The 27,392-nt window shown below is 46.5% G+C and overlaps 1 protein-coding gene across 1 annotated transcript in view; it reads right to left on the bottom strand.

Moving 5' to 3' along the window:
* tdp2b (tyrosyl-DNA phosphodiesterase 2b) overlaps nucleotides 1–27,392 on the bottom strand; it is a 48,357-nt gene that overhangs the window by 9,118 nt on the left and 11,847 nt on the right. Inside the window, exons 2-3 of the mRNA XM_069907624.1 lie at nucleotides 18,607–18,704; nucleotides 14,251–14,412 (exon numbers count right to left, since the gene is read on the bottom strand). Of these exons, the coding sequence (XP_069763725.1) occupies nucleotides 14,251–14,412; nucleotides 18,607–18,704 (260 nt within the window). The remainder of the gene's footprint in view (nucleotides 1–14,250; nucleotides 14,413–18,606; nucleotides 18,705–27,392) is intronic.

The raw sequence follows: 27,392 nt of genomic DNA, 5'->3' as shown, positions 1-27,392 counted from the left end.
TCTTGGCGCCTCACAGTTCGGCGGGGAGCAACCTCCTTGGAAGAAGACCTCAGAGTCCACCTCACTGACAAAAGGCAAAGGAGGAAAAACCCAACACCCAACCAACCAACTTTCCCTTGCAACCACTGCAACCGTGTCTGCCTGTCTCGCATCGGACTTGTCAGCCACAAACGAGACTGCAGATGACGTGGACATTAGCCCTCCATAAATCTTCATCCGCGAAGCCAAGCCAAAGAAGACACGAATCTGGCAAGTTTTGTGTTTCTTCAATCTGGTTCATTACTTCCAAGAGAGGAGGAATTAATAACTCTTTAAATGTTTTATAGAATTCTATTGGGAATCCATCCTCTCCAGGCATTTTATTGTTCAGCAGCTTTTTTAATATATCCTGTACTTCCTCTATTTCAAATGGTTTTATCAGTTTGTTTTGTTCCTCTTGCAATTTCGGCAGTTCAATTTTAGCTAAAAACTCTTCTATTTTATTATCTTTTCCCTCATTCTCAGTTTGGTATAATTGTTCATAAAATTCCTTAAAGTTTTCATTAATTTCCATTGGATTATATGTAATTTGTTTGTCCTTTTTCCTTGATGCCAATACAGTTCTTTTAGCTTGTTCTGTTTTAAGTCGCCAGGCTAATATTTTGTACGTTTTTTCTCCTAGTTCATAATACTTTTGCTTTATTTTCATTATGTTCTTCTCCACCTTATACATTTGTAATGCTTCGTTTTATTTTTGTCTGCCAATTCTCTTCTTTCTGTTATATCATCCTTTTTGCTAGTTCTTTTTCTGTACTTACTATCTCCCTTTCCAACCGTTCTATTTCCCGACTGTAGTCCTTTTTCATTTTAGTTACATAACTTATTATCTGCCTTCTAATGAAAGCTTTCATTGCATCCCATAATATAAATTTGTCTTTCACTGATTCCGTATTTATTTCAAAGTATGTTTTAATTTGGCGTTCAATAAACTCTCTAAATTCCTGCCTTTTAAGTAGCATGGAGTTTAACCTCCATCTATATGATCTTGGTGGGATGTCCTCCAGTTCTATTGCTAATAACAGCGGTGAATGATCAGATCGCAATCTAGCTTTATATTCAGTTTTTCTAACTCTCCCTTGAATATGGGCCAACAACAAAAACATATCAATCCTTGAGTATGTGTTATGCCTACTCGAATGAGTATTCCTTCTCTCTTGGGTGCTGTCTCCTCCATATATCCATAAGTTTCATTTCTTGCATTGAGTTAACCATAAATTTACCCACTTTATTCTTTTTGCTAGTCTTTTGTCCAGTTTTATTCAACATTGGATCCAAATTAAGGTTAAAATCCCCTCCTATTAATATATTCCCTTGCGTATCTACAATCTTAAAAAAAAACTTGCATAAACTTTTGATCTTCTTCATTAGGTGCATATATATTGAGCAAATTCCAGAATTCTGAATATATCTTTTTTTTTAAACTTTATTTAAAGATTTTATCACATGAATAAAACAAAAAAATTACATTTAAAGAAAATAAAAATAAAGTAATTATTACAACACAGCATTAATGACCTAACTTAAATCAGTCTAACCCCCCCCCCATATATACGGCCACTAAAAAAAAATCTATATATATATAAAAAAAAACCCACCCTTCCCCCCAAAATAAAGAGTGAAGAATTAATGAAGTTAATAATATTAAATATAACAAAAAACACTCACAAACAAAAAAAATAACAAATAAAAATACTAATAAGAAAAAGTTATCAAATCTAAAATATCACACATAAAACATATTTAAGTCAAACTTAATTGCATGTACTTAACAAATGAAGTCCACTTCAGCTTATAAAATAACATCTTATCTTGAATTAAAAAAGAGATCTTTTCCATAATTAAACAAGACTTCATCTCTAAATACCACCTATCTAAAGTTAATATATTTCTGTCTTTCCATGTAAGTGCTATACATTTCTTGGCCACCGCTAAGGCTAAATAGATAAAAGAAATCTGATAATCATTTAAGCCTAAGTCAATTAATGATTGCATATTCCCTAATAAAAATATATCAGGATCTAATACAACATAGATATTATATAAACTATTAAATATAGATTGAATACCTTTCCAAAACTGTTGCAATCGATCACAAAACCAAACTGTATGTAAAAAAGAATTGGCCGTCTGATCACAACGAAAACAACAATCTGATTTACTAAGACCAAATTTTTAAAATTTCTCTGGTGTTAAATATAATTGATGTATAAAATTATAATTAATCATCGCTAATCTAGCATTAATCAATTTCCGAATACTATTCTGACAAATTTCCATCCAGGCTTCTTCAGCTATTATAGAACCTAAATCTTTTTCCCATTTCAACTTATCTTTATCCCAATCTGTCTTGCTTTCATTTTCTTGTAAAATACAATACAAATCAGATATATACCCCTTTTTTGGTATGGAAAGTACATATTTCTCAAAACTAGTTTCAGGCAATAAAATCATATGTCGGCCACATATCTGTTTTACAAATGATCTTAACTGATAATATACAAATACAGAATTTCCACTAATACCAAATTTCCTTTGCAATTCCTCAAAAGAACAAAAACATCCTTCAAAAAAAAACAATCTGATAAATTTTTTTATTCCTTTCCTTTCCCATTGTTTCAAAGTAATATTGGAGACTGTAAAAGGAACAAGTTGATTATTATATAATGGCAATCGCCCAGACCATTTATTTTTAAGCCCCAATTTATTAAGTTTAATAAATGTTTCAATATTGGTACATCATAAGTTCATAATAAATTTTTATTCCATCGAAACAAACTCATGTGGAAATTTTTCTAAAATAACTGCGAATTCTGAATATATCTGACACTTTATCATTACATACCTCCCTGCTGGATCCATTATTTCCTCCTCTGTTTTGATTGGTACATTTTTTTAATTAATATAGCTACACCTCTGGCTTTTGAATTATATGATGCTGCCGCTACGTGCCCTACCCAGTCTCTCCTTAATTTATTATGTTCCACTTCAGTTAGATGCGTTTCCTGCACAAATGCCATGTCTATTTTTTTTTTACTTTTCCAGTAAATTTAATAGCCTCTTCTGTTTACTTTGATTATGTATTCCATTAATATTTATAGTCATATAATTCAACATGGCCATCTCATATCCTGTTTACAACTCATTTCCGCTTCCTCACCACCACCACCATCCCCCTTTTCCCCATTTTCATCTCTTAGTTTTCCCTTTTTAAACTCAATGTATGACAACACATTTTAAACATAAAATACTCCAACAACTCCCACATCCAATATTCACTTAGCTCCAAATGTCCCCCCATCTCTGAGTTTCCCCTTATCTCTTGCCGGGCAACCACAACTCCCCTCTCCATTTGAATTGTGAACCGGCTCACAAGCATCAACTGATTTCGCAGTGACGGTTATTTTCTCCCACCCAACCCCCCACCAGAAAATACTTTTTTTTTTTTAACACACATATAACAAAGTTCACCCTCTTTTTTTCCCCCTTACTTCCTTTTTTCCCTCCTCTTTCCCATCTTTGGTTCTTACATATACATTATTTTTACATCTTTATATATATTTTATCGCTGTTCTTCATTCTTGTTACAACTCTTCATCTCCCCTTCTGTCCTGTAGGTGTTCTGCAAATTCTCGTGCTTCCTCTGGATCTGAGAATACTCTGTTTTGCTCCCCAAGGATAAATATTTTAAGCACAGCTGGACGTCTTAACATAAATTTATAACCTTTTTTCCATAGGATCGATTTTGCTGTATTAAACTCCTTCCTCTTCTTTAAGAGTTCAAAACTTATGTCTGGGTAAAAAAATATTTTTTGACCCTTGTATTCCAATGGTTTATTGTCTTCTCTAATTTTATTCCAGTATATTTTCTCTTATTGTAAAACAGATCTTGGTTTTTGATGTGACTGTGGTTTCGGGGGTTAGTGTTCTGTGTGCCCTTTCTATTTCCATTCCTTCCTGTATTTCTGGCATTCCCAGGACCTTTGGGATCCATTCTTTTATAAATTCCTTCATATCTGTGCCTTCTTCATCTTCCTTTTGGCCCACTATTTTTATGTTGTTTCGCCTACTATAATTTTTCAACATATCAATTTTCTGAGCTAACAACTCTTGTGTCTCTAACTTTTTTATCACTTTCTTCCAATTTTCCTCTTAAGTCGTTTACTTCCATTTCTACAGCCGTTTCTTGTTCTTCCACATTTTCTACTCTTTTCCCTATTTGTCATGACCAGCTCTAATCTATTCACTTTATCTTCTGTACTTTTAATTTTTCTTTTAATTTCACTAAATTCTAATGTCAACCATTCTTTTAATGCTCTCATTTGTTCTTCAAAAAAGACTATCTATATTCAGTCCATCTGTTTTACCTTCTATTTCTCTGTGCAGATCTTGGTCTTCTTCTTCCTCTTCTGTGTCTGTACCTGTGTTTGTGTCGGCTTCTTCGCGCTGGGCGGCGGCTTCTTCGCGCTGGGCGGCGGCTTCTTCGCGCTGGGCGGCGGCTTCTTCGCGCTGGGCGGCGGCTTCTTCGCGCTGGGCGGCGGCTTCTTCGCGCTGGGCGGCGGCTTCTTCGCGCTGGGCGGCGGCTTCTTCGCGCTGGGCGGCGGCTTCTTCGCGCTGGGCGGAGGCTTCTTCGCGCTGGGCGGCGGCTTCTTCGCGCTGGGCGGCGGCTTCTTCGCGCTGGGCGGCGGCTTCTTCGCGCTGGGCGGCGGCTTCTTCGCGCTGGGCGGCGGCTTCTTCGCGCTGGGCGGCGGCTTCTTCGCGCTGGGCGGCGGCTTCTTCGCGCTGGGCGGCGGCTTCTTCGCGCTGGGCGGCGGCTTCTTCGCGCTGGGCGGCGGCTTCTTCGCGCTGGGCGGCGGCTTCTTCGCGCTGGGCGGCGGCTTCTTCGCGCTGGGCGGCGGCTTCTTCGCGCTGGGCGGCGGCTTCTTCGCGCTGGGCGGCGGCTTCTTCGCGCTGGGCGGCGGCTTCTTCGCGCTGGGCGGCGGCTTCTTCGCGCTGGGCGGCGGCTTCTTCGCGCTGGGCGGCGGCTTCTTCGCGCTGGGCGGCGGCTTCTTCGCGCTGGGCGGCGGCTTCTTCGCGCTGGGCGGCGGCTTCTTCGCGCTGGGCGGCGGCTTCTTCGCGCTGGCGGCGGCTTCTTCGCGCTGGGCGGCGGCTTCTTCGCGCTGGGCGGCGGCTTCTTCGCGCTGGGCGGCGGCTTCTTCGCGCTGGGCGGCGGCTTCTTCGCGCTGGGCGGCGGCTTCTTCGCGCTGGGCGGCGGCTTCTTCGCGCTGGGCGGCGGCTTCTTCGCGCTGGGCGGCGGCTTCTTCGCGCTGGGCGGCGGCTTCTTCGCGCTGGGCGGCGGCTTCTTCGCGCTGGGCGGCGGCTTCTTCGCGCTGGGCGGCGGCTTCTTCGCGCTGGGCGGCGGCTTCTTCGCGCTGGGCGGCGGCTTCTTCGCGCTGGGCGGCGGCTTCTTCGCGCTGGGCGGCGGCTTCTTCGCGCTGGGCGGCGGCTTCTTCGCGCTGGGCGGCGGCTTCTTCGCGCTGGGCGGCGGCTTCTTCGCGCTGGGCGGCGGCTTCTTCGCGCTGGGCGGCGGCTTCTTCGCGCTGGGCGGCGGCTTCTTCGCGCTGGGCGGCGGCTTCTTCGCGCTGGGCGGCGGCTTCTTCGCGCTGGGCGGCGGCTTCTTCGCGCTGGGCGGCGGCTTCTTCGCGCTGGGCGGCGGCTTCTTCGCGCTGGGCGGCGGCTTCTTCGCGCTGGGCGGCGGCTTCTTCGCGCTGGGCGGCGGCTTCTTCGCGCTGGGCGGCGGCTTCTTCGCGCTGGGCGGCGGCTTCTTCGCGCTGGGCGGCGGCTTCTTCGCGCTGGGCGGCGGCTTCTTCGCGCTGGGCGGCGGCTTCTTCGCGCTGGGCGGCGGCTTCTTCGCGCTGGGCGGCGGCTTCTTCGCGCTGGGCGGCGGCTTCTTCGCGCTGGGCGGCGGCTTCTTCGCGCTGGGCGGCGGCTTCTTCGCGCTGGGCGGCGGCTTCTTCGCGCTGGGCGGCGGCTTCTTCGCGCTGGGCGGCGGCTTCTTCGCGCTGGGCGGCGGCTTCTTCGCGCTGGGCGGCGGCTTCTTCGCGCTGGGCGGCGGCTTCTTCGCGCTGGGCGGCGGCTTCTTCGCGCTGGGCGGCGGCTTCTTCGCGCTGGGCGGCGGCTTCTTCGCGCTGGGCGGCGGCTTCTTCGCGCTGGGCGGCGGCTTCTTCGCGCTGGGCGGCGGCTTCTTCGCGCTGGGCGGCGGCTTCTTCGCGCTGGGCGGCGGCTTCTTCGCGCTGGGCGGCGGCTTCTTCGCGCTGGGCGGCGGCTTCTTCGCGCTGGGCGGCGGCTTCTTCGCGCTGGGCGGCGGCTTCTTCGCGCTGGGCGGCGGCTTCTTCCCGCTGGGCGGCGGCTTCTTCCCGCTGGGCGGCGGCTTCTTCCCGCTGGGCGGCGGCTTCTTCGCGCTGGGCGGCGGCTTCTTCGCGCTGGGCGGCGGCTTCTTCCCGCTGGGCGGCGGCTTCTTCCCGCTGGGCGGCGGCTTCTTCCCGCTGGGCGGCGGCTTCTTCCCGCTGGGCGGCGGCTTCTTCCCGCTGGGCGGCGGCTTCTTCCCGCTGGGCGGCGGCTTCTTCCCGCTGGGCGGCGGCTTCTTCCCGCTGGGCGGCGGCTTCTTCCCGCTGGGCGGCGGCTTCTTCCGCTGGGCGGCGGCTTCTTCCCGCTGGGCGGCGGCTTCTTCCCGCTGGGCGGCGGCTTCTTCCCGCTGGGCGGCGGCTTCTTCCCGCTGGGCGGCGGCTTCTTCCCGCTGGGCGGCGGCTTCTTCCCGCTGGGCGGCGGCTTCTTCGCGCTGGGCGGCGGCTTCTTCCCGCTGGGCGGCGGCTTCTTCCCGCTGGGCGGCGGCTTCTTCCCGCTGGGCGGCGGCTTCTTCCCGCTGGGCGGCGGCTTCTTCCCGCTGGGCGGCGGCTTCTTCCCGCTGGGCGGCGGCTTCTTCCCGCTGGGCGGCGGCTTCTTCCCGCTGGGCGGCGGCTTCTTCCCGCTGGGCGGCGGCTTCTTCCCGCTGGGCGGCGGCTTCTTCCCGCTGGGCGGCGGCTTCTTCCCGCTGGGCGGCGGCTTCTTCGCGCTGGGCGGCGGCTTCTTCGCGCTGGGCGGCGGCTTCTTCGCGCTGGGCGGCGGCTTCTTCGCGCTGGGCGGCGGCTTCTTCGCGCTGGGCGGCGGCTTCTTCGCGCTGGGCGGCGGCTTCTTCGCGCTGGGCGGCGGCTTCTTCGCGCTGGGCGGCGGCTTCTTCGCGCTGGGCGGCGGCTTCTTCGCGCTGGGCGGCGGCTTCTTCGCGCTGGGCGGCGGCTTCTTCGCGCTGGGCGGCGGCTTCTTCGCGCTGGGCGGCGGCTTCTTCGCGCTGGGCGGCGGCTTCTTCGCGCTGGGCGGCGGCTTCTTCGCGCTGGGCGGCGGCTTCTTCGCGCTGGGCGGCGGCTTCTTCGCGCTGGGCGGCGGCTTCTTCGCGCTGGGCGGCGGCTTCTTCGCGCTGGGCGGCGGCTTCTTCGCGCTGGGCGGCGGCTTCTTCGCGCTGGGCGGCGGCTTCTTCGCGCTGGGCGGCGGCTTCTTCGCGCTGGGCGGCGGCTTCTTCGCGCTGGGCGGCGGCTTCTTCGCGCTGGGCGGCGGCTTCTTCGCGCTGGGCGGCGGCTTCTTCGCGCTGGGCGGCGGCTTCTTCGCGCTGGGCGGCGGCTTCTTCCCGCTGGGCGGCGGCTTCTTCCCGCTGGGCGGCGGCTTCTTCCCGCTGGGCGGCGGCTTCTTCCCGCTGGGCGGCGGCTTCTTCCCGCTGGGCGGCGGCTTCTTCCCGCTGGGCGGCGGCTTCTTCCCGCTGGGCGGCGGCTTCTTCCCGCTGGGCGGCGGCTTCTTCCCGCTGGGCGGCGGCTTCTTCCCGCTGGGCGGCGGCTTCTTCCCGCTGGGCGGCGGCTTCTTCCCGCTGGGCGGCGGCTTCTTCCCGCTGGGCGGCGGCTTCTTCCCGCTGGGCGGCGGCTTCTTCCCGCTGGGCGGCGGCTTCTTCCCGCTGGGCGGCGGCTTCTTCCCGCTGGGCGGCGGCTTCTTCCCGCTGGGCGGCGGCTTCTTCCCGCTGGGCGGCGGCTTCTTCCCGCTGGGCGGCGGCTTCTTCGCGCTGGGCGGCGGCTTCTTCCCGCTGGGCGGCGGCTTCTTCGCGCTGGGCGGCGGCTTCTTCGCGCTGGGCGGCGGCTTCTTCGCGCTGGGCGGCGGCTTCTTCGCGCTGGGCGGCGGCTTCTTCCCGCTGGGCGGCGGCTTCTTCCCGCTGGGCGGCGGCTTCTTCCCGCTGGGCGGCGGCTTCTTCCCGCTGGGCGGCGGCTTCTTCCCGCTGGGCGGCGGCTTCTTCCCGCTGGGCGGCGGCTTCTTCCCGCTGGGCGGCGGCTTCTTCCCGCTGGGCGGCGGCTTCTTCCCGCTGGGCGGCGGCTTCTTCCCGCTGGGCGGCGGCTTCTTCCCGCTGGGCGGCGGCTTCTTCCCGCTGGGCGGCGGCTTCTTCCCGCTGGGCGGCGGCTTCTTCCCGCTGGGCGGCGGCTTCTTCCCGCTGGGCGGCGGCTTCTTCCCGCTGGGGGGCTTCTTCGCGCTGGGCTTCTTCGCGCTGGGCCTCTTGCTGTTGATCCTCTTCTTCTGGGCCACTCCTCTGTTGTGCCTCCTGCTGCTGCTCTTCTTTCCTTTCACTCCCTTTCCTGTCGCTTTCCTCTTCTTCCAGCTAAGAGCCCTGGTGTCGGGCATCCCTCAGCTGATCGCGTTGTGTTTGCCCACTCTTCTGCTGAGCCCCCCTCCGTCAGTGTTCTCCTTCTCCTTAGTAAGCGCACGAGTACTTTTGTTTGGCTCAGAGAGCCATTTTTGCAGTCCAGCAGTCGGGGGGTTGCGACTCTGCGGGGTTGTCACCAACCTCGGAGTTCTCCATGAAGGCTCCCTGTTTCTTCATGCAGGTAAGGCCTTTTCCTTTCTCTTCCGGTGTCTTTTCTTCTTTTTCCCGTTGTTTTTACTTTTTCCTTCTTGGGTGCCACTTTCTTTCTTTTCTCTTTTATTTTATTTTCTTTATCTTTATCTTTTATTTGTTATATTTTGTATTTCTTGAACTTTGTATTTTCTTCACTTTATTCCTTCTTTTCTGGAGAAGGCTGGTATTCCCCTACCGGCCACTACTCTATCACGTGACTCTACTCGAACCTTAACAATCTCAGCAATTTTTGTAGATTCTAATACGAACCTACAAAGAGCTCATAAAATACTGAAAACCATAATGTGCAACAACTACAATTATAACTCGTGACATACAACAATAATGTAGAAAATTGATCCAAATTTTTTCTCCCAGAGAAGGTATCTCATACTTCTGAATCATGGGAGAAAGTCTTGATAGAGATTGAAATATGGAAGTCTGCAGTGTTACAAGCCCAGAGGACCCCAATACCCAGCAGCAATAGATATTCCCCAAGACAAATGGTTATTTCAACAAAAGTTACTTTTAATTATCTTTAAATATGAAAACAGGATCAAACTTTAACTTATTTCTATTAACTTAACGAACCTAACTCAACTCCATTCTAATTCTAAGTGTACCTTTATGTAATGTGTGTATAAGTTTAGAAAAATTCTTTAATTCTCAGTCATATCTCACTCCTCCAAGTTCACTAGTTGCAAGCAATCCTTATATTGTGTAGAGAACTTATCATTTATGAAGTTCACCAGACTTTGGTGCTTGAAAGATAAATGTTTACCGCTCAGGAATGTTCTTGTCAGTGTTCAGAGAGAGATTTGTTGTTCGTTGGACACAAACTGATCCTTTTAATCAGCCAGATCAGTGTCTTGCCAAAGAAACTTGCCCCATCAAGGTTCTCCAGATGATATCCTCTTTCTTTCAGGTCACCACAGAGTTCCTTTTTGTTTCTCTTATTTCAAGTGAAACATTATGCAGCCAGTCCTCTCCTCTTGTGTGGACCACAAGAGCTTTGTCCAGGCTGAACTAAGCACTCACAACCAGTCTTCAAAATGAGGTTTTTCCACAAGCTTGCCAGCTTGTCCTGTTCCAGTCCCAGCTGCTGCTGCTGACTGAAGCATTGTAGAACAGAATTCACTCTCTCTCACTTTCAGAGAAAAGCCTGTTTGACTCTCGCTGCTTGCAAAGCCAGATGACCCTCTAAGAAAAGCAACGTCACTCAGACAGACTACAGATCTGAATCGAATCCTAATCCTCCGAGTTCTTTCATCTGTTGCTTTTCAAAACAACAATCCATTAGTGAAGTCACTTGGGCACTCCCCAAAGCTTTTGCCAGCTTCGGAGCTAGCCTGTCTGGCTTGAGCAGAGCTCCAGTATTTTAAATGAGATCTGTTTTGAAGTGTTTGTATGTGATCTATACTAAAAAAAAAACCTGCTACACTTTATCTCCCAAAATCCTATCTATATACAATATAAAACACAACATATTCTGTCACAGCAGACATTGGGATTGTAGTTATAAATACACCAAAATGCTGGAGGAACTCAGCTGATCTTTCAGAGTCCAGAGGAGATGACTGGCCTAGCAGTTAGCGCAACGCCTTTACAGTGCCAGCGATCTGGACCAGAGTTCGAATCCCATGCTGTCTGTAAGGAGTTGATATGTTCTCCACATGTTTGCATGGGCTTTCCCCAGGGGCTCCGGTTTCCTCCCACCATTCAAAACATTCTGGGGGTGTAGGTTAATTGGGCAACATGGACTCGTGGGCTGAAATGGCCTGTTCCCGTGCTGAATTAAAAATGTATTACCGACATGTTGGCCCTGAGCTCTTCTTTAAGGAATAAGCAGAATGAGCAAAATAAAACAGGAAATCAGAATTTAATGTCATGAACAGGTCACAAAATTCAGTGTTTTGCGGAAGCATCACAGTGCGAACATTCATGTTATGAGCCATCTTAAAACATTAATATACGAAAAAAATTAAAATAGTAGTGCACGAAAAGTAAGGCGGTGTCTTTGGTTCATTGATTACTTCAGGAATCTGATGGCAGCGGAGAAGAAGGTGTTCTTGTGCCACTGAGTGCTCGTCTTTAGGCTCCAGTACCTTTTTCCTGATGGAAGCAGAGTTAAGAAGGCGTGGCCTGGGTAGTGGGAGTCTTTGGGAATAGAGGCTGCTTTCTTAAGGCAGTGCCTCATGTAGATGTCCTTGATAGATTGAAGTCTGGTGCCTGTGATGTTGCAGTTTATGTCACTGCCATACCAGGCAGTGATGCAACCAGCCAGAATGCTCACCTCAGAACACCTGTAGAACTTTTCAAATCTTCGGTGACATACCAAATCTTCACAAACACCTCACAAAGGCTGGAAAGTCTTCTTCATAATTGCATTGACATAGAGGTATTCTGCTTATTCCTTGAAGAAGGACTCAAGCCCAAAACGTCGGCAATATGTCTTTGTCTCCTATGGCAGCTGAAAGACTGGCTGCCTTCCTCCAGCATTTCGGTGTGTTTTTAGAAGGGTTCGATAACCAACCTAGAAGAGAACGAAGGGGAACACATTTTGCTGTGGGAACACTAGTCGTGGGAGTCAATTCAAAACGAGCCTGGGGACAATACCTTTAGAACTGAAGATTCTGTACCAACATCATATTTAATCTGGTGAAAGAAAATCGTTTTAACACTTTACAGGAGCATTATCAAACAAAACTGGATTACACTGGGACAGATAATAAAAGATTCCGATAAAGAGGTGTGTTTCCCAGAGTATTTTTATAGGATGAAAGAGAGGTTGGCAGAATATAATTTAAAGGAGAAGTTATGGAGCTTTGGAAGTTGGCAGTGGAAGTCACTTCAATTGTGCAAAATGCCGATTTATGCATTCCCAAATGACAAAGGTGGGAAAGAGAGATTTCATGCAAAGTTCCATTCCAGTTGCAATTCACAAGAAAATGCATCCAACAAGATAATACAAGATTCAGGCACAAGTAACATTAATACATGCAAGTGCAAGGCAAAGCAAGATAGGATCTAACCATTAACTTTACATTCAAAGGACATGTCTTCCATCACCAATGTTCTGAGATCAATACTGACCAGAAACCCACATGAACTTGCCACATAAACACCGTGGCTACAAGAGCAGGTCAGAGGCCTGAGACACGACATTTACCTCCTGCCTCAGCTCCAAAAGGGCAAAGCAGCCCACTTGACTCTACCACCAGAAACATTAACACCCTTGATAATGACAACTCATTTGCAGTGCATAGCATTTACAAAAATCACTGCGAGCTTCTCGCCAACTCGCCCACCCCTCTGGGAAATGTATCATTCGCTGGTGGATCTAAATCCTGAGGCTCCCTGCAACACCAAGGAAGTGTCTTGACCACAAGGACTTCTGTGGTTCATCAATATGTTCTCAACAATAAATACTTGCCTTACCAGTGGCACATATATCCCACACAATTAAGAAAAACAAAATCAACTCAGAATGTCATTAAAAATCAGGTTGCAATTAGGGTCCTATTCCAGATGAAATAAATGAAAAAGGGATGATGTGCAGATTTGGGTAACAACTCAAAGATTAAATACAATAGGTGCAGAGCAAGGTCTAGATCAGTGGTTTTCAAACTTTTTCTTTCCATTCACATACCCCCTTAAGTATTCCCTATGGCATAGGTGCTCTTAAGGGATTGCTTAAGGTGGGAGGTAAGTGAGGGAAAAGGTTGAGAACCACTGCTCTCGACCCACTTGTTACTGAAATATTTTACTTGAGAAAAATTGTCATTGGCCCATTTCCTTTGGAGTTCTGAAATTGTGCACATAACGAGTCAATGAGAGACGATTAAAACAGTGGTTTTCAAACTTTTTCTTTCCACCCACATCCCACCTTAAGCAATCCCTTACTAATCACAAACAAGCTTGGTGTGCAAGCTCACACCAAGACACAAGAGAAACTTGTCCGTGAACTACTCTTCGCAGACGATGCCGCTTTAATTGCCCATTCAGAGCCAGCTCTTCAGCGCTTGACGTCCTGCTTTGCGAAAACTGCCAAAATGTTTGGCCTGGAAGTCAGCCTGAAGAAAACTGAGGTCCTCCATCAGCCAGCTCCCCACCATGACTACCAGCCCCCCCACATCTCCATCAGGCACACAAAACTCAAAACGGTCAACCAGTTTACCTGTCTCGGCTGCACCATTTCATCAAATGCAAGGATCGACAATGAGATAAACAACAGACTCGCCAAGGCAAATAGCGCCTTTGGAAGACTACACAAAAGAGTCTGGAAAAACAACCAACTGAAAAACCTCACAAAGATAAGCGTATACAGAGCCGTTGTCATACCCACACTCCTGTTCGGCTCCGAATCATGGGTCCTCTACCGGCACCACCTACGGCTCCTAGAACGCTTCCACCAGCGTTGTCTCCGCTCCATCCTCAACATCCATTGGAGCGCTTTCATCCCTAACGTCGAAGTACTCGAGATGGCAGAGGTCGACAGCATCGAGTCCACGCTGCTGAAGATCCAGCTGCGCTGGGTGGGTCACGTCTCCAGAATGGAGGACCATCGCCTTCCCAAGATCGTGTTATACGGCGAGCTCTCCACTGGCCACTGTGACAGAGGTACACCAAAGAAAAGGTACAAGGATTGCCTAAAGAAATCTCTTGGTGCCTGCCACATTGAGCACCGCCAGTGGGCTGATAACGCCTCAAACCGTGCATCTTGGCGCCTCACAGTTTGGCGGGCAGCAACCTCCTTTGAAGAAGACCGCAGAGCCCACCTCACTGACAAAAGGCAAAGGAGGAAAAACCCAACACCCAACCCCAACCCACCAACTTTCCCCTGCAGCCGCTGCAACCGTGTCTGCCTGTCCCGCATCGGACTTGTCAGCCACAAACGAGCCTGCAGCTGACGTGGACTTTTACCCCCTCCATAAATCTTCGGCCGCGAAGCCAAGCCAAAGAAGAAGACTAATCACAAAGCACATATGGCACAGGGAATACTGACCTGTGTCAGTTTTCTGTAATAAAACAATCCTGAACCAACTACTGAAGACACCAAAATCTGCCTGCTACTGACTCAAATTTGTCATCATTAAAAACATGGAAACTGCTAGTTATCAACAAACAAGAAGAGATCGTAATCTGAATTTCCTGTTCTGAAAGACACATACAAATGTATACACTTCGACATGGCTACCTGTATGAATAATGTGACAAATCATTTCAAAGAATGAACTATGCCTTGCTTATATTGGTGAAACAATAGTACTCACAGCACCAGGCAAGAACAAACACCACGTGCTCTTTCAGGTAAGTTTGCCCCATCAAGTCCATCTATGTTCCAGGTTAACAAAGAGATGGTGCTCTCATCCTCTTGTGACTTTTTACCATTTTCTTGGCTCGTCTGCTTATTGCTAGCATCTGTTAAATCAATGCTGCATTTAAAAAGAAACATTATTTTACAAGATGTGTGTAGTCATGTAAAAGCTCTTAAAATGACACATCTCAATATTTAGTCATTACATGGACTATTACATTTTTTTAAAAATGTAGGCATACAGCACGGCAACAGGCCATTTCAGCCCATAAGCCAGGGCCGCCCAATTACACCCAATTAACCCACACCCCCCAGTACATTTTGAAAGGTGGGAAGAAACCAGAGCCCCCGGGGAAAACCCAAGCAGACACAGGGAGAACTCCTTACAGACAGCACAGGATTCAAACCCCAGTCCCATCGCTGGCACAGTTATGGTGTTGCGCTACTCGTGAAACATCATTCTAATGGAGAATTCATTAAGAATATCTTGGAAATAGCAGATTTAGGTCTGAGTAAAAAAAACAATAAAGGAAACTCTAGTTTCCAAAATGCTGATTCTCCAAAGAATCTAGCTTTTGCTCAAATCAATGACAACACAGGATGTGGACAATTTGCATTTTTAATATTTTGTTTTAAATGACAAAGTGGAATGATAACAATACTCAACTGCCTTGGGGAAGGAGTTCAATGGCATAGGGGAAGGAGTTCAATGGCATAGGGGAAGGAGGTGTAACTGCAACTCTCCCGGGGGTTTAAAATATTAACCCCGAATTAAAAATTAAATTTAAAATATCTTAAAATTTACTTAGAAGCTTTCTGACATGGCACCTAGAGGAAAGAAAGTTGCAAAAGAGAAGAAAACTGTCAGTAAAGATACAAAAAAAGGGATAGAATGGCCTACCTTAGAGCTGGAGCCTGAGCTTCAAGTTCTGAAGCCCCCGCGACAGACTTGTGTGATGACGGCTTACTTCCAGCCAAAACCAGCACCACCTCCCGAGTATACTGGGAAAAATGATGCTCTGTTGATCAAGATCTCCCCTCAAGAATACACTAACCTTATGTGCATGTGCAAAGGTTTATTTCCACACAAGGAGATTATGCATTGGAATGGTCGCTCCATAGCACCATCCCCAGTAGTGCTGATGGAGTGAAGGAAATGCAGGCAGATATACCAGACGTACTAGCGATGTCAGAAGTACCTGCAGTTTTGACAGTTGGTGGTCAAGAGAAGAAGGGAGATCAAGAAAAATCAGATCAAGATGAAGATGATCAAGAGGATTTTGGGTTTTGGAAAAAAAGTACTAAATATGAAAGATCTTTATGTACTAATAATGGGTCAATATTAGGTTATAAGGGATGACTATTAGAGATGTTAGATCTGATATGAAGGAGGTTAAAAGTGAAATGTTGAGGTTTGGTTCAGAGGTGAAGGAAGTTGAAGCAACAGTTCAAAGAGTTGATTTGGATCTGCAGAAATTAAAACAATATGGATATTCATCATGATAGAATTGAAAGAGTTGAAAATTTGGATATGCTCAGGGGAAGACAGAGGAAAGAAATGATGGATAAGATGGGTATGTTGGAAAATCAAAGTAAACAAAATAATGTTAAAATTGTCGGATTGAAGGAAGTGGTGATCTTGTGAATTTTTTCAAAAATGGATTCCTGGAATTTTTGGAGAAGAAAATTTTCCAAATGGAATTGAATTGGAAAGGGCTCATAGAGCTTTATGGAGGAAGCCAATGCCCAATCAGCCATCTAGAGCTATATCAATTAAATGTCTGCGATATCAAGACAAAGAGAAAACTGATGGTTCAGAAAGCAAGGCAGAACATGGGACCTACGGTAATTGATGGAAATAAAATGTTCTTTTATGCGAATTTAAGTAAAGCAGTAGTGGACAGAAGGAAACAATTCAATCCAGTGAAGGCGATTCTTTGGAAGAAAGGCCATGCTTACTTTTAGATATCCTGCTGCGTTGAAGGTGTTTTTGATGAATGAATGACTTGAGTTCTTTATGGATGAAGAAGCACGACGATTTGCCGATTCATTTCTACTATTAAGAAAGAGCAGCAAGAACTGTTGAGTTTAAGTCCTCAGCAAGAAGTTCAAAGAGAAGTGCTGCAGATCCAAATTACACAGAAGATAGTTGTGCCGAAACAGATTGCAAGCTGTCAAAAGGAGTCTCAGTTGGAGCCGGAATCTTTAATTGATGATGATCGATAATTTGGACCTTGAAGCAGCGGGCAATTTATTACTTACTAATATGTGATTAATTAATTTTTCCTCTTAGGGGAGGTTGGATGTTCTTCCTTGCCCGAATCATTATGTGCCTTATTGTAGCAACTGCCACAACCCACATGATGGAGGGAAATAGTGGTTATATTTTTATTCAGCACTTTTTGGGGTTTTTTTAATATATAGTTTTATTAAGTATTAATTTTCTTAGTTTTTTTTAAAAAGGATTTTTTGAAAACTCTTTTTCTATTTTCTTTTTAAGGGACAGGTGCACACAGGAGTTGGTTTCAGTTGATAAAGAGACCTGGGAGAATGGGATTGGAAAAGATTTTGATTTGGGATAATGGATGAATAAGTTTTTAAGTTTTAATGTTAATGGGATAAATAGTACACTTAAGAAAAGAATATGAAGTTTTATGAAAAAGATGAAGGTTGATATTGCATTTTTACAAGAAAAAAATGCTCAACCACCTGACAACTCCCAAATGTTTGAACATTAGTGCAGATCTAAGCACCAGGAAACTTGGGCATCACAGCAAATGTCAGCATAGCAGGGAGACATGCCCTCACGTCAACTTTGGCAATGGTAAGCATCATGAGCGAGATACAACTTTGACTTAAACCAGTATCCCATTCATGTCATAACCATTTCAGTTTAGCAAACAACACTGAAGAACAGGCAAGACTGCAGTCTTCCTTTTAACCCTCACATTGCCATTATGGATTACTCAGCTCCCAAATCTTCCTCCACTTCCAGGAGCAGATTTCAAATTGCAAATATCCACACTAAGCTGGACATGTTTCAGCTGCTGCAAATTATATATATATATTCAAAAGCTGGTCCCGTTACTTCCTGGATTCTTTTTAAAAGAAACCCGCAAGCCTCTTTCCAATGTGATATTATAAACAACTGAACAAAAATCAATTTGCTTGGAAGCAGTCGAGCTTCACCTTGAGGTGAAAAGTAAAAGTATGAAGACGCTGCAGTTATAGCAAAAACACACAAATGCTGGAGGAACTCAGCAGGTCTGGCAGCATCCATACGAGGTAAAGATATATGACTGATGGTTTGGCCCTGAGCTGTTCTTCAAGGTATGAGTAAATGGCAGGCAGCGGGGAGGAGAGGAGAGAGAAAGGGACAAAGGAGAGAATGAGATAGATTAAGTCGGGAAGGAGGAGAACGAGACCGGGGGGCGGGGGGGGGGGGGGGGGGGGGTGGTGGAGGTGGTGTGATAGTACAGATTCTATCACCAATGTGTATATGTACATATGTACAGGAGGTAGTGTAGGTTGACTGTGATTGGCTGAGAGTGTAGCCACACCTACTGGCAGGTCTTAAAGGATTGCTCCTAGCCAGACCAGGTCATTATGGACTGGTCGACCTACTTGTGATACGCTCCAGTCTTTTAGTTAATAAAAGCCTCGGTTTGGATCAACAAGTCTTTGGTTCTTTTGATGCGCACTACAGGTGGAGAGAAAGAAGGGGAGGAAAGGAGGGAGACCGAGGGGGAAGGGGGAGAGACCGGGTGGGGGGGGGGGAAGAGAGACCTGGGGGGGGAGAGGAAGAGGGAAGAGAGATCAGGGAGGGGGGGGGAGAGAGACCCAGGGAGGGAGGGAGAGAGACCGAGGGGGGGGGGGGAAAGAGACCAAGGGGGGGGGAAGAGACCGGGGGGCCGGGGGGGGGGGGGGGGGAAGAGACCAGGAGTGGGGAAAGAGACCAAGGGAAGGAGGGGGGAAGGAGTGAAAAAGAGACCGAGGGAGGGAGGAGGGAGGAGAGAAAAAGAAACCGAGGAAGAGAGCGCAATGAAACATGACAAGTGGACAAATGAAACTACCAATTGTGCAAAGGTAGAAGCCCCATGCTTTACTGACTAATAAATCACAAAGAACAAGGATATTTCAGAGACATTAAGGGATGTTCTTCACATCAATAGTAGACTCAAATGTGATTTAGAAGTTATAAAATTTATAATCCAAAATCTGCACCTTTATGTTTCCTCTGTGAGCTCGTTATACTACACACAACCAAAGAATGGCTGTTTCAATAGTAGAAACAAATGGGGTGCATACATACCATCTTTGGAAATCGGCTTCTTTTATTAACTGTGTGGTAGGTTCCATTGCAGAGGAAGTTGGCTGAACAGCTGCTTCAAAATAGGAGTTGAGGGCCCTCTGCAAATAATTAGAAGAAAAAAGGCACAATTTCTCAACAAATTTTCATCTCCATCTTTCAGTTCAATGACGACATCACTGTTGTAGGTTAGAGATCAAATAATGATGAAACAGAACACAGGAAGGAGATCGAGAGACTACTCATCTAGTGCCAACAACCTCTCTCGAACACTGCCTCTCGATTATAGTAATATATCTTTATCTCCTACGGAAACTGCAAGACCTCCTGAGTTCCTCCAACATTTGTGTTTTCACTGCAATCAGAGCAGCTACAGACTTTGGTGTTTCAACTCAACAAATTCAATGAGTTTCTTCCCCACAGCTGCCAGGCTCCTGAATAGTCATCTCCTGTTGCTGTTATTAATCCACTAAATGATCTTCCACTGAACACTGTAACATGATCTTGCTCTTCTACTTTGCACTGCTCTGTGCACGCTAGATGCTGGTCTGTAGGGAAGAAAATCCTTCTCACTGAACCAGTTATAAATGGTACAGTAGATTACCAAAATTCCGGATTGATCAAAGAGATTGAATTGGGTCGGAATTTTTGGATTGTCCACATTCTCAGGTAGTACTTTAAAATTCATGTTTAAGGAGGAGGAAAGAAGAGAAGAACAGGTACATTTTGATATTGTTACAGCATGCTTCATTTAGCAAAGCAAGCAATGTTAAAGAAAAAAAGTCAACAAATGACAAAAACGTTAAATTTTTTACTACAAAAAAGAGCATGTATGCTTGAAATCACATTTAAAAATAAACAATGTAAAAAAAATACAGTATACAAATTAATTTCTTTGCAATAAGAATTAAGCGTGGTCACTTGTTGTAGCTGTGCATCTGTGGTGCTAACGCACACATTCAAAGTCCGCTGAATTTAAAAGGTTTGAGTTTTCGAAAAGTTCTGATTCTTGGGTCCTCCAGATTTCTGGCATCCGGACTTTTGGATTTATATTGTCATAGAATTGGAACTTGAAACTTTGAATCCTATGAAATACTTTTTGTCAATGGAAGTGTTAGACCAGTGGTTCTTAACCTTTTTCTTTCTACTCACATCCCACTTTAAGTAATCCCTATGCCATCGGTGCTCTGTGATTAGTAAGGGATTGCTTAAGGTGGGATGTGAGTGGGAAGGGAAGGTTGAGAATCACTGCTCTAGACCCAATTGTTACTGAAATATTTTGCTGAGAAAAATTGTCATTGGCCCATTTCCTTTGGAGTTATGAAACTGTCCACATAATGAGTCAAATAGGTAAAATTAAAACAGTGGTTTTCAAACTTTTTCTTTCCACCCACATACCACCTTAAGCAATCCCTTACTAATTAGAGAGCACCGATGGCATAGGGAATACTTAAATGGTATATGAGTGGAAAGAAAAAAGTTGTGTTAGAGGCTGCAAATATACTACCGATGGACAACAATCTCATAACAATTGGTTAAGAGAATTTGTTGTTTTGGGGTTGACGATGAGGAAAAAAAGCTTTAGGCTGCAGAAAGATACAGATGGATGGAAAAATATCAAATTAATTCAAAGAAATGTGAGTAAATGCAATTGGGAAAGAGAAATAAGGAATGTAGAAGAATTGGCAGGTTACTGAGAGATACATAGAAACAGACCTGGGATTGCATGTACATGGACCTCTAAATTAGGACAAATGAAGCAAATGGAAAGCTTTTATTAGATTATAGAACAGGGAAGTTATGCAATATTGAATCATAACTTATTGTCACAAAAGTCTTTGTTATGCAGCAGTATGAGAGGTGTAAAAATTGCTATAAATTTAAAAATATATAAATTAGAGCAAAAAGAGAAAGTGACAGTGCTTGTGGTTCATTTTCCATTCAGAAATCTGATGGTGGAGGGGAAGTGCTGCTGAGTGTTTGTCTTCAGGCTCCTGTTCCTCTTTCCTGATGGTAGCAGAGTGAAGAGGGTGTGGCCTGGATGGTGGGGGTCTTTGAGGATAGAGGCTGTTTTTTTAAGACCACCGCTTCTTGTCGATGTCCTTGATGGAGTGAAGTCTGATGTCTGTGAAGGTGCTGGCAGAATTCATAGCTCTCTGTAAGCCTTTCCTGTCCTGGCATTGCCACCTCCACACCAGATACTGATGTAACCAGTCAGAATGCTCTCCACGGTTCACCTGCAGAAATTAGCAAGAGTCTCTGGTAGCATAACATGTCTCCTCAAACACTTCACAAAGTAGTCGCTGGTGAGCCTTCTTAGTGATTGCATCAACACGGACAGATCTTCAGAGATGTTGATCCCGAGGAATTTGAAATTCTTGACCCTTTCCACTGCTGACCCCTCGAAGAGGACTTGTTCATGTTGTCCTGATTTCCCCCTCCTGAAGTTCACAATCAGCCCCTTGGTTTTGCTAATGTTATGCCCAAGCTTGTTGTGTGACACCACTCAACTAGTTGATCTATCTCCCTCCTGCACACTTTCATCATTGCCCTGTCTGCGATTCTGCCAACCACTGTGGTGTCATTGGAAAATTTGTAGATGGCATTTGAATTATGCCTATCCCAGAGTACCCACAGTCAAGAAGTACAAAAAAAAACACGGAAACGTCTCACAGGGAAAAGACAGACATGTTTCTCAACCTACTCAACCTGAGGAGTCCCTCAGGTGTAGAGCGAGTAGAGCAGTTGTTGATTGGTAGTGAGGAAGAGCTGTTGTTTCCAATTTGTACTGACTATGGTCTTCTAATGAGGAGATCCAGTTGCAGATGGGGGTGCAGCGGCCCAGGGTTTGGAGCTTGTTGACCAGCACCGAGGGAATGATGGTGTTGAAAGCTATATAACTTCACCGTCTTCACCTCTGGTGCTGTGGTCTTCAGTCTCTGCTTGTACACCAGGAGTAGAAGTAGAGCCAGGTGATCAGACTTGCTCCAGAACTGTAATATATTAGACTACAATAGTGATTCCCAAAGTGGGTGGTGCCGCTCCCCTCCCCCACAGAAAGATCCAAAGGGGCAGTGAGGAAAAAGGGAGCGTGCTGAACTTTCAGTCTTGTTATTGTTCAGTTTGTTGCAAAGTTTAATGAAGAAGCCAGTGCAGTAATTTTCTGGCCAGACTCTGGTTCAGAGTAGCGAGCAAAATTAACAACTAGGTACACTAGTGAGAGCAGGTCTCAGTGGCCACCATGTTGTACTGGCGTCACTACGGCCCACCCCCCCACCACCTCCCCCCCTCCCCCATCAGCGCCACCGCCACCCCCCCACCTACCATCAGCGCCATCACCACCACCCAGTGCCGTTGTTGGGCCAGTCACTCGGGATGTGGTCTGGAGGCCAAGGGGGCAGCAGCCCAAAAAAGTTTGGGAACCACTGGACTACAACTTGAGCACTAGACCCAGTTTTGCTCAGCATATTACAGAAAAGATGTGATTGTAGCTAGCTGCTACAAGTTATGGCTCTGCGGAGCCAATAGCGCAGGAGAGGTTATAGCTGTATGCAGGTTAGCTCAGAAAGAACACGCTGTTCCCAGAAAGAATGACACAAAACCTAGTTGAGTGTAGTTAACACTGAGCTTTACTGGGCTCACAGCCTTGCTTCTATTCTCAAGCTAAGAGGGGAGGTCAAAGCCCCCTCAGTGCTGATTGGTGCATTTGCAATCCACTTTCCTTGATAGGCCACTTAGGCTCCTTTAGTTGTGGCCAATTGGAGGGCACCGCTGCAGCCCTCATGCAGCCTGCTGGATCGTCGCGTTCATTCTTCATTTTGTGAGACGCCCTGAGGGGACGCCACATGATTGCAGTAAAAAGATGCAGAGATTTGAGGATTTTGTCAGGATTGCAAAATAGTTTGTCAAGGAAGACTGAATAATCTCATGCCATTAAAAAAAAAACACACAGCCCATGCATTTACATTGCGGAATGAAAGGCGCAATGACGATGAGTGGAAGAGTTCCATAACTTTGCATTTTCTTTTCTTCCCCAACCTTTTTTTTTTTAAAAAAAGACACACCACCCCCCACCTAATCTATTAAAAAAAGAAAACTAACCAAAAACATCTGAGTATCTTATCCTGAGGGTTACATACATTTTGCAACTTTTGATTCATACCATGAATCAAAAAACAAAAAGGCTCTATCTGGAAGAGTGAGTACATCTAATTACATTAAAAACATTTACATCAAATGAAAATAAGACACAAATGGTCACCGTGTATCTTCAAATACCATACTTGATATCTAATTTTTTTTCTAAACTTAAGACAGGACACGAGAGAATCATTAGGCCCTTTCAAACTGCCATGTGAAATGGGGTTAATTGCCCGGTTAGCACCCCAGTAACGCGGCAGTTAGAAAGGGTCTGACCTGGTCAACCCCATCAGAATCCAACTGGGTCCCTGACCTACCTCAGAGGTAGTCAGACAACCCAGTTAAACTTACCTAGGTCACATCCACAGGCGATTTGAAAACGAAAATGGCCGACCCGTTTATTCCGGTGATGTCAGCACAGCCAGCATCCGAACATCCAGCGGTACTTCTGGTGAGTACGTGACATGACGTTGCGGGGCGGGGATCCCCCCTTAAATCGCCAGGTTGGCAATTTAATGGATAGATCTCCTTTCAATTTAAAAGGTCCCAGGAGGGCTACTCAGGTGCTACAGTTTAAAAGAGGCTAATGAAACACTGTTGGAGGTCCAGAGTCTTTCCAATTGAATAAGATGGTTCTTCTAGCCAACAATGTAGAGAAGGCCACAACCCATTGTGCAGGTACAGAAAAACTCCGCAAGTCAGGTAGGGGATGGGGGAGGAGCACAGGCAAGAGGTTGTTATGGGTGGGAGGGCTTTTGAGCAAGGACTCTGTTTTGATGAAGGGAAGGATTTTATTTAGAGAAGGCAAGTGTGGGGAAAATGGTAACTGATGCAGCGCATACACAGTTTACAGCAGCCATAGGAAGGAAATAGCGGATAATTAATAATAAAGCAGGGAAAATAACATGGGAACAAAATATACACACATACAATGAACTGGTACATATAATGATCAAAGAAAATTCACTACGATGCCCCACCACCCTATGACTCAGTGCAGGCATGGCTCGATGCTACAAGGGACTGTAATTAAACACACCCAATCCTTTAAAAAGAGCACATCTTACCAACAGTTTCTCCAGCACCCTTCCATATTTCTAGGCCTGGAGTGAAGCAGGATGATCTCAAGCTGGCAAAAAAAAAAACCAAAGAGCACATGGCACCTTTATAATGATGGAGGGACAAGCCGACATCATTTACTGGGGCAAATGGTTCAGTGGCAGGAAGGTTAATCTAATTACAACAGCCAATGGCCCAAGGCCAAGTGCAGGCAGACTGGAGAGTGCAGTCCAGGTAATTTACATGTTCCCAACAGCAAGATGTGCACTAATGGGAGGGGCAGAACCAAACCTTGATTGGCAGCTGGTGTGTCCTCCGACTAGGTAGGGGGCAGTGCTGTCACATGACAGCCACAACCCTTCCCAGTACATCCTCCAATTTATGGATGGATTTAGTTTGGCAGTGCATGAGGCCATGGACAGACATGTCAGTGTGTTTGAAGAGCTGTGATTTTCAGTGATCCCCATGTAATGACCAGCACACAAAATGGAACAGAGATCATCTCAATTTTTTCCAGAAATTGGAAAATGTCTACTGAGGCAAGTTTAGCAGACCTAGGATGTGTCACTAGGGTTGGTGTCACCCAGTGCAATAACTCATAGTAACCAACACCCCACCCAAACCATGGACCTCCTCCCGTATCAGAACATACAGAATCCTTAGTAACGTTTTTTGTCCTGATGATACTCGTAAATCATAATTCCCGTATATCACTTAATGTAATGGTAATAGTAAAGAGATAAAGGGTAGAGGTTCCATTACTGTCACATTAGAACACATTTAGAATGTAGCATACATGAAATTCTTTAATTATGTCTACCGTACGGAAATCACCATTTTAGTGAGATAAACAACAAAGTTAAAATTACACCTCTAAATGACTATCATACACACAGCCTAAATGTATTTATATAGTTTCATGTACTTAAAGTGAAAATTCGGTAAGAAAATATTAGTTACATTATTAGTAACTGACCAGAACCCTTTATATTTTTTTAATTTTCTCTTTCCTTTCCTTTAATTACTATTACATTCTCAAAATGTTTATGGATATAGATTCATAAATACTAATGACCACAATATTGTAGCTAAAACACCAGAACATTTGACAAAAGTAACGACTATAAAAACACCAGCAGCAATGAAAACAACTGCGCATGCAGAAAAAACCAGGTGATTTGAAGCGTCACTGTAATTGGGTGGTAATGACAGCCCTCACCGGAGCGTACTAGAAGGATCAAAAAGTAAATGAGCATCGAGATTTAGCCTTGTAGGTATATTGATACATGTAAGCTGGGCTTATGAAAAACGTTTGTGTTGTTATAACTAACTACAGGGATATTTTTATATAAAAAATAAACCTGCTGAAACACTGCAGAAAAATTTTATAGACAGTCATTTTGGTGTCACCCCCTCTGATGGCATCACCTGGTGCGGTCCGCACCCCCCCCCACATCCCCCAAGAAGTGACTTATTAGAGGTCTACACGATTATGAGAGGCATAGACAGAGTGGACAGCCAACACCTATTTCCTAGGGCATGAGTATCAAACATCAGAGGACGTATGTACAAAGTGAAGGGAGGGAAGTTTAGGGGAGACATCAGGGGTAAAGTTTTTTTTTAATTTTTTTTAAAAACAGAGTTGTTGCTACCTGGAATGCTTTGGCAGGGATGGTGGTGTGGTGATACAACCGCTAAACTGGCTGCACTCCTACCAGCCTACTGCAGGGGGCAACCACTGTACCTGCAGGTAGGCAACCTGGGAGGTTGGCCCCATTTGTCGGCTGTCAATCACTGACCCACATAAAGACTCGAACCAGCCCCTTTGGCGACCATCGGACATTTGGAGCCACCAAGATACTAAAACTGGTGTATCTGAGTTTAAGATAACTAAATCCTGTTCTACAGTTTTTGGACCCTGTACTGGGCAGTGGCTAGGCGTCCAGTGGGGCAGTGGGTAAGCGTCTAGCTGGGTGTACCGGTTGATGGTCTGACTGTAGTTGATGACCATCCTCGGTTTGCAGCCCCCTTTTATGAACAGGATCTGGGCTCTCCAGGGACTAGAGCTGGGCTCTATAACTCCTTCCGCCAGAAGCCATCTTAGCTCAGCCTCGATAAAGATCCTGTCGGCCACACAGTAGTGCCTGCTCTTGGCTACTATAGGCGTCAGGTAGTTGAAGAAGGATGGAGGGGGCACCTGTAGGGTGGAGAGCCCTCAGGTGGACTGGGGGTGGTCGCTGGACTTTGTGCTGTGAATGGTGAGTGGGGAGTGTGGGCCACCGAAGATAAGGGTGAGGCTGTGGAGGTGACACCCAGCCTGTATGTGGATGATCGCCTCAATTACATGCTTCCAGATCTCAAAGTATGCTGGAGCATCCAGATGTTGAGAGTCAATATCCAGCCTCTCGATGGTAAGGAACTGCTCCATGGTCCTTTTAATTTTAAGCTAATTAAATTGTGAGCATTGCTGTGTGCATAATACTGATGCAAAGTCCACAAACTGTACAGCAGGCTTTAATTAGCTTAAACTTGTACACACCAGTTTCAGAATCTTGCTGGCTCCAAGTATCTGAATGTCCCCAAAGGGGCCAGCTCAAATCTTTATACAGACAAGTGATTGACAGCTGGCAGGTGGGGCCAGCCTTCCAGGTTGTCTACCTGTAGTAGGCTGGTAGAGTGCAGCCAGTGTACACTGAACTAAAATTCACTAATGGTGTGTTATACTGATGACTGGCTCTGTCCCCATCTACCCATATATAACCCTGGTTTCCTGCCTAAACACTGACCCCTTCAGAAGACCACTGCAAGACCCTACCCTCAGTAATAAGCTAACAAAAGCGCACATTCTCCCTCCAGTCGTGAGAGCTTTTATTCATGTTACAATTTTATTAGCTTATTCACTTGAAGGTGGAAGCACTGCTCAAGCCCAATGCGCTGCTGATTGACCCTCTGTTCTCCCAGTGTGGCTGAGGAGTTCACATACAGGCTAGACTGCTTCCAGGCCTACCTGAACGCGACCAGAGACGTCTTCCACACCGATGAACTCAGGAGGTCCGCCCTCGTTTCCAGGGTAGGAACAAAAGGGTATACAGTCATATCACACTGCCATCGAGGCTTTGAAGGCTCGGTACCTGAAGTCGCAAAATGAGGTCCTAGTGAGGCACCGACTCACTCCACATCGCCAGCGGCCAGGAGAGACCATCTGCTGGATATGTGGACTACCTGCTGGATATGTGGACACTTGCCAAGAAGAGGAGGTACAAAATGGCTACGGGCTGTGTTCATGAGGAAGAACAGATCAGGGACAATCTAGTCGCTCAAGGTACACGAGGCAGCGACTGCTTGAGTCAGGTAAGAAGGACCTGGCCACATTAAACTGACCAAGTCGCTGGAACAGGCCAAGTTCAAGAATGACAACCTCAAAGCTAGCAGGTTTGCTTACCCTTCCAAGGCTGCAGCTTGCTAACCCAGCCCTAACGGCTGCTGCATCCCATGCTAGGAAGCACTCCAATGCTAGGGAGTGCATTTTCTGCAGTAAGACTCAGCACCTCCGATCTCATTGCCCGGCTAAAGACTCACTTTGCTCCAGC

Source organism: Narcine bancroftii, chromosome 1 (genome assembly GCF_036971445.1).
Source record: "Narcine bancroftii isolate sNarBan1 chromosome 1, sNarBan1.hap1, whole genome shotgun sequence".
NCBI classification, from domain to species: Eukaryota; Metazoa; Chordata; class Chondrichthyes; order Torpediniformes; family Narcinidae; genus Narcine; species Narcine bancroftii.
The sequence above is the reverse complement of the archived record's forward strand: the minus strand, read 5'-3'. Positions and strand labels throughout refer to the sequence as shown.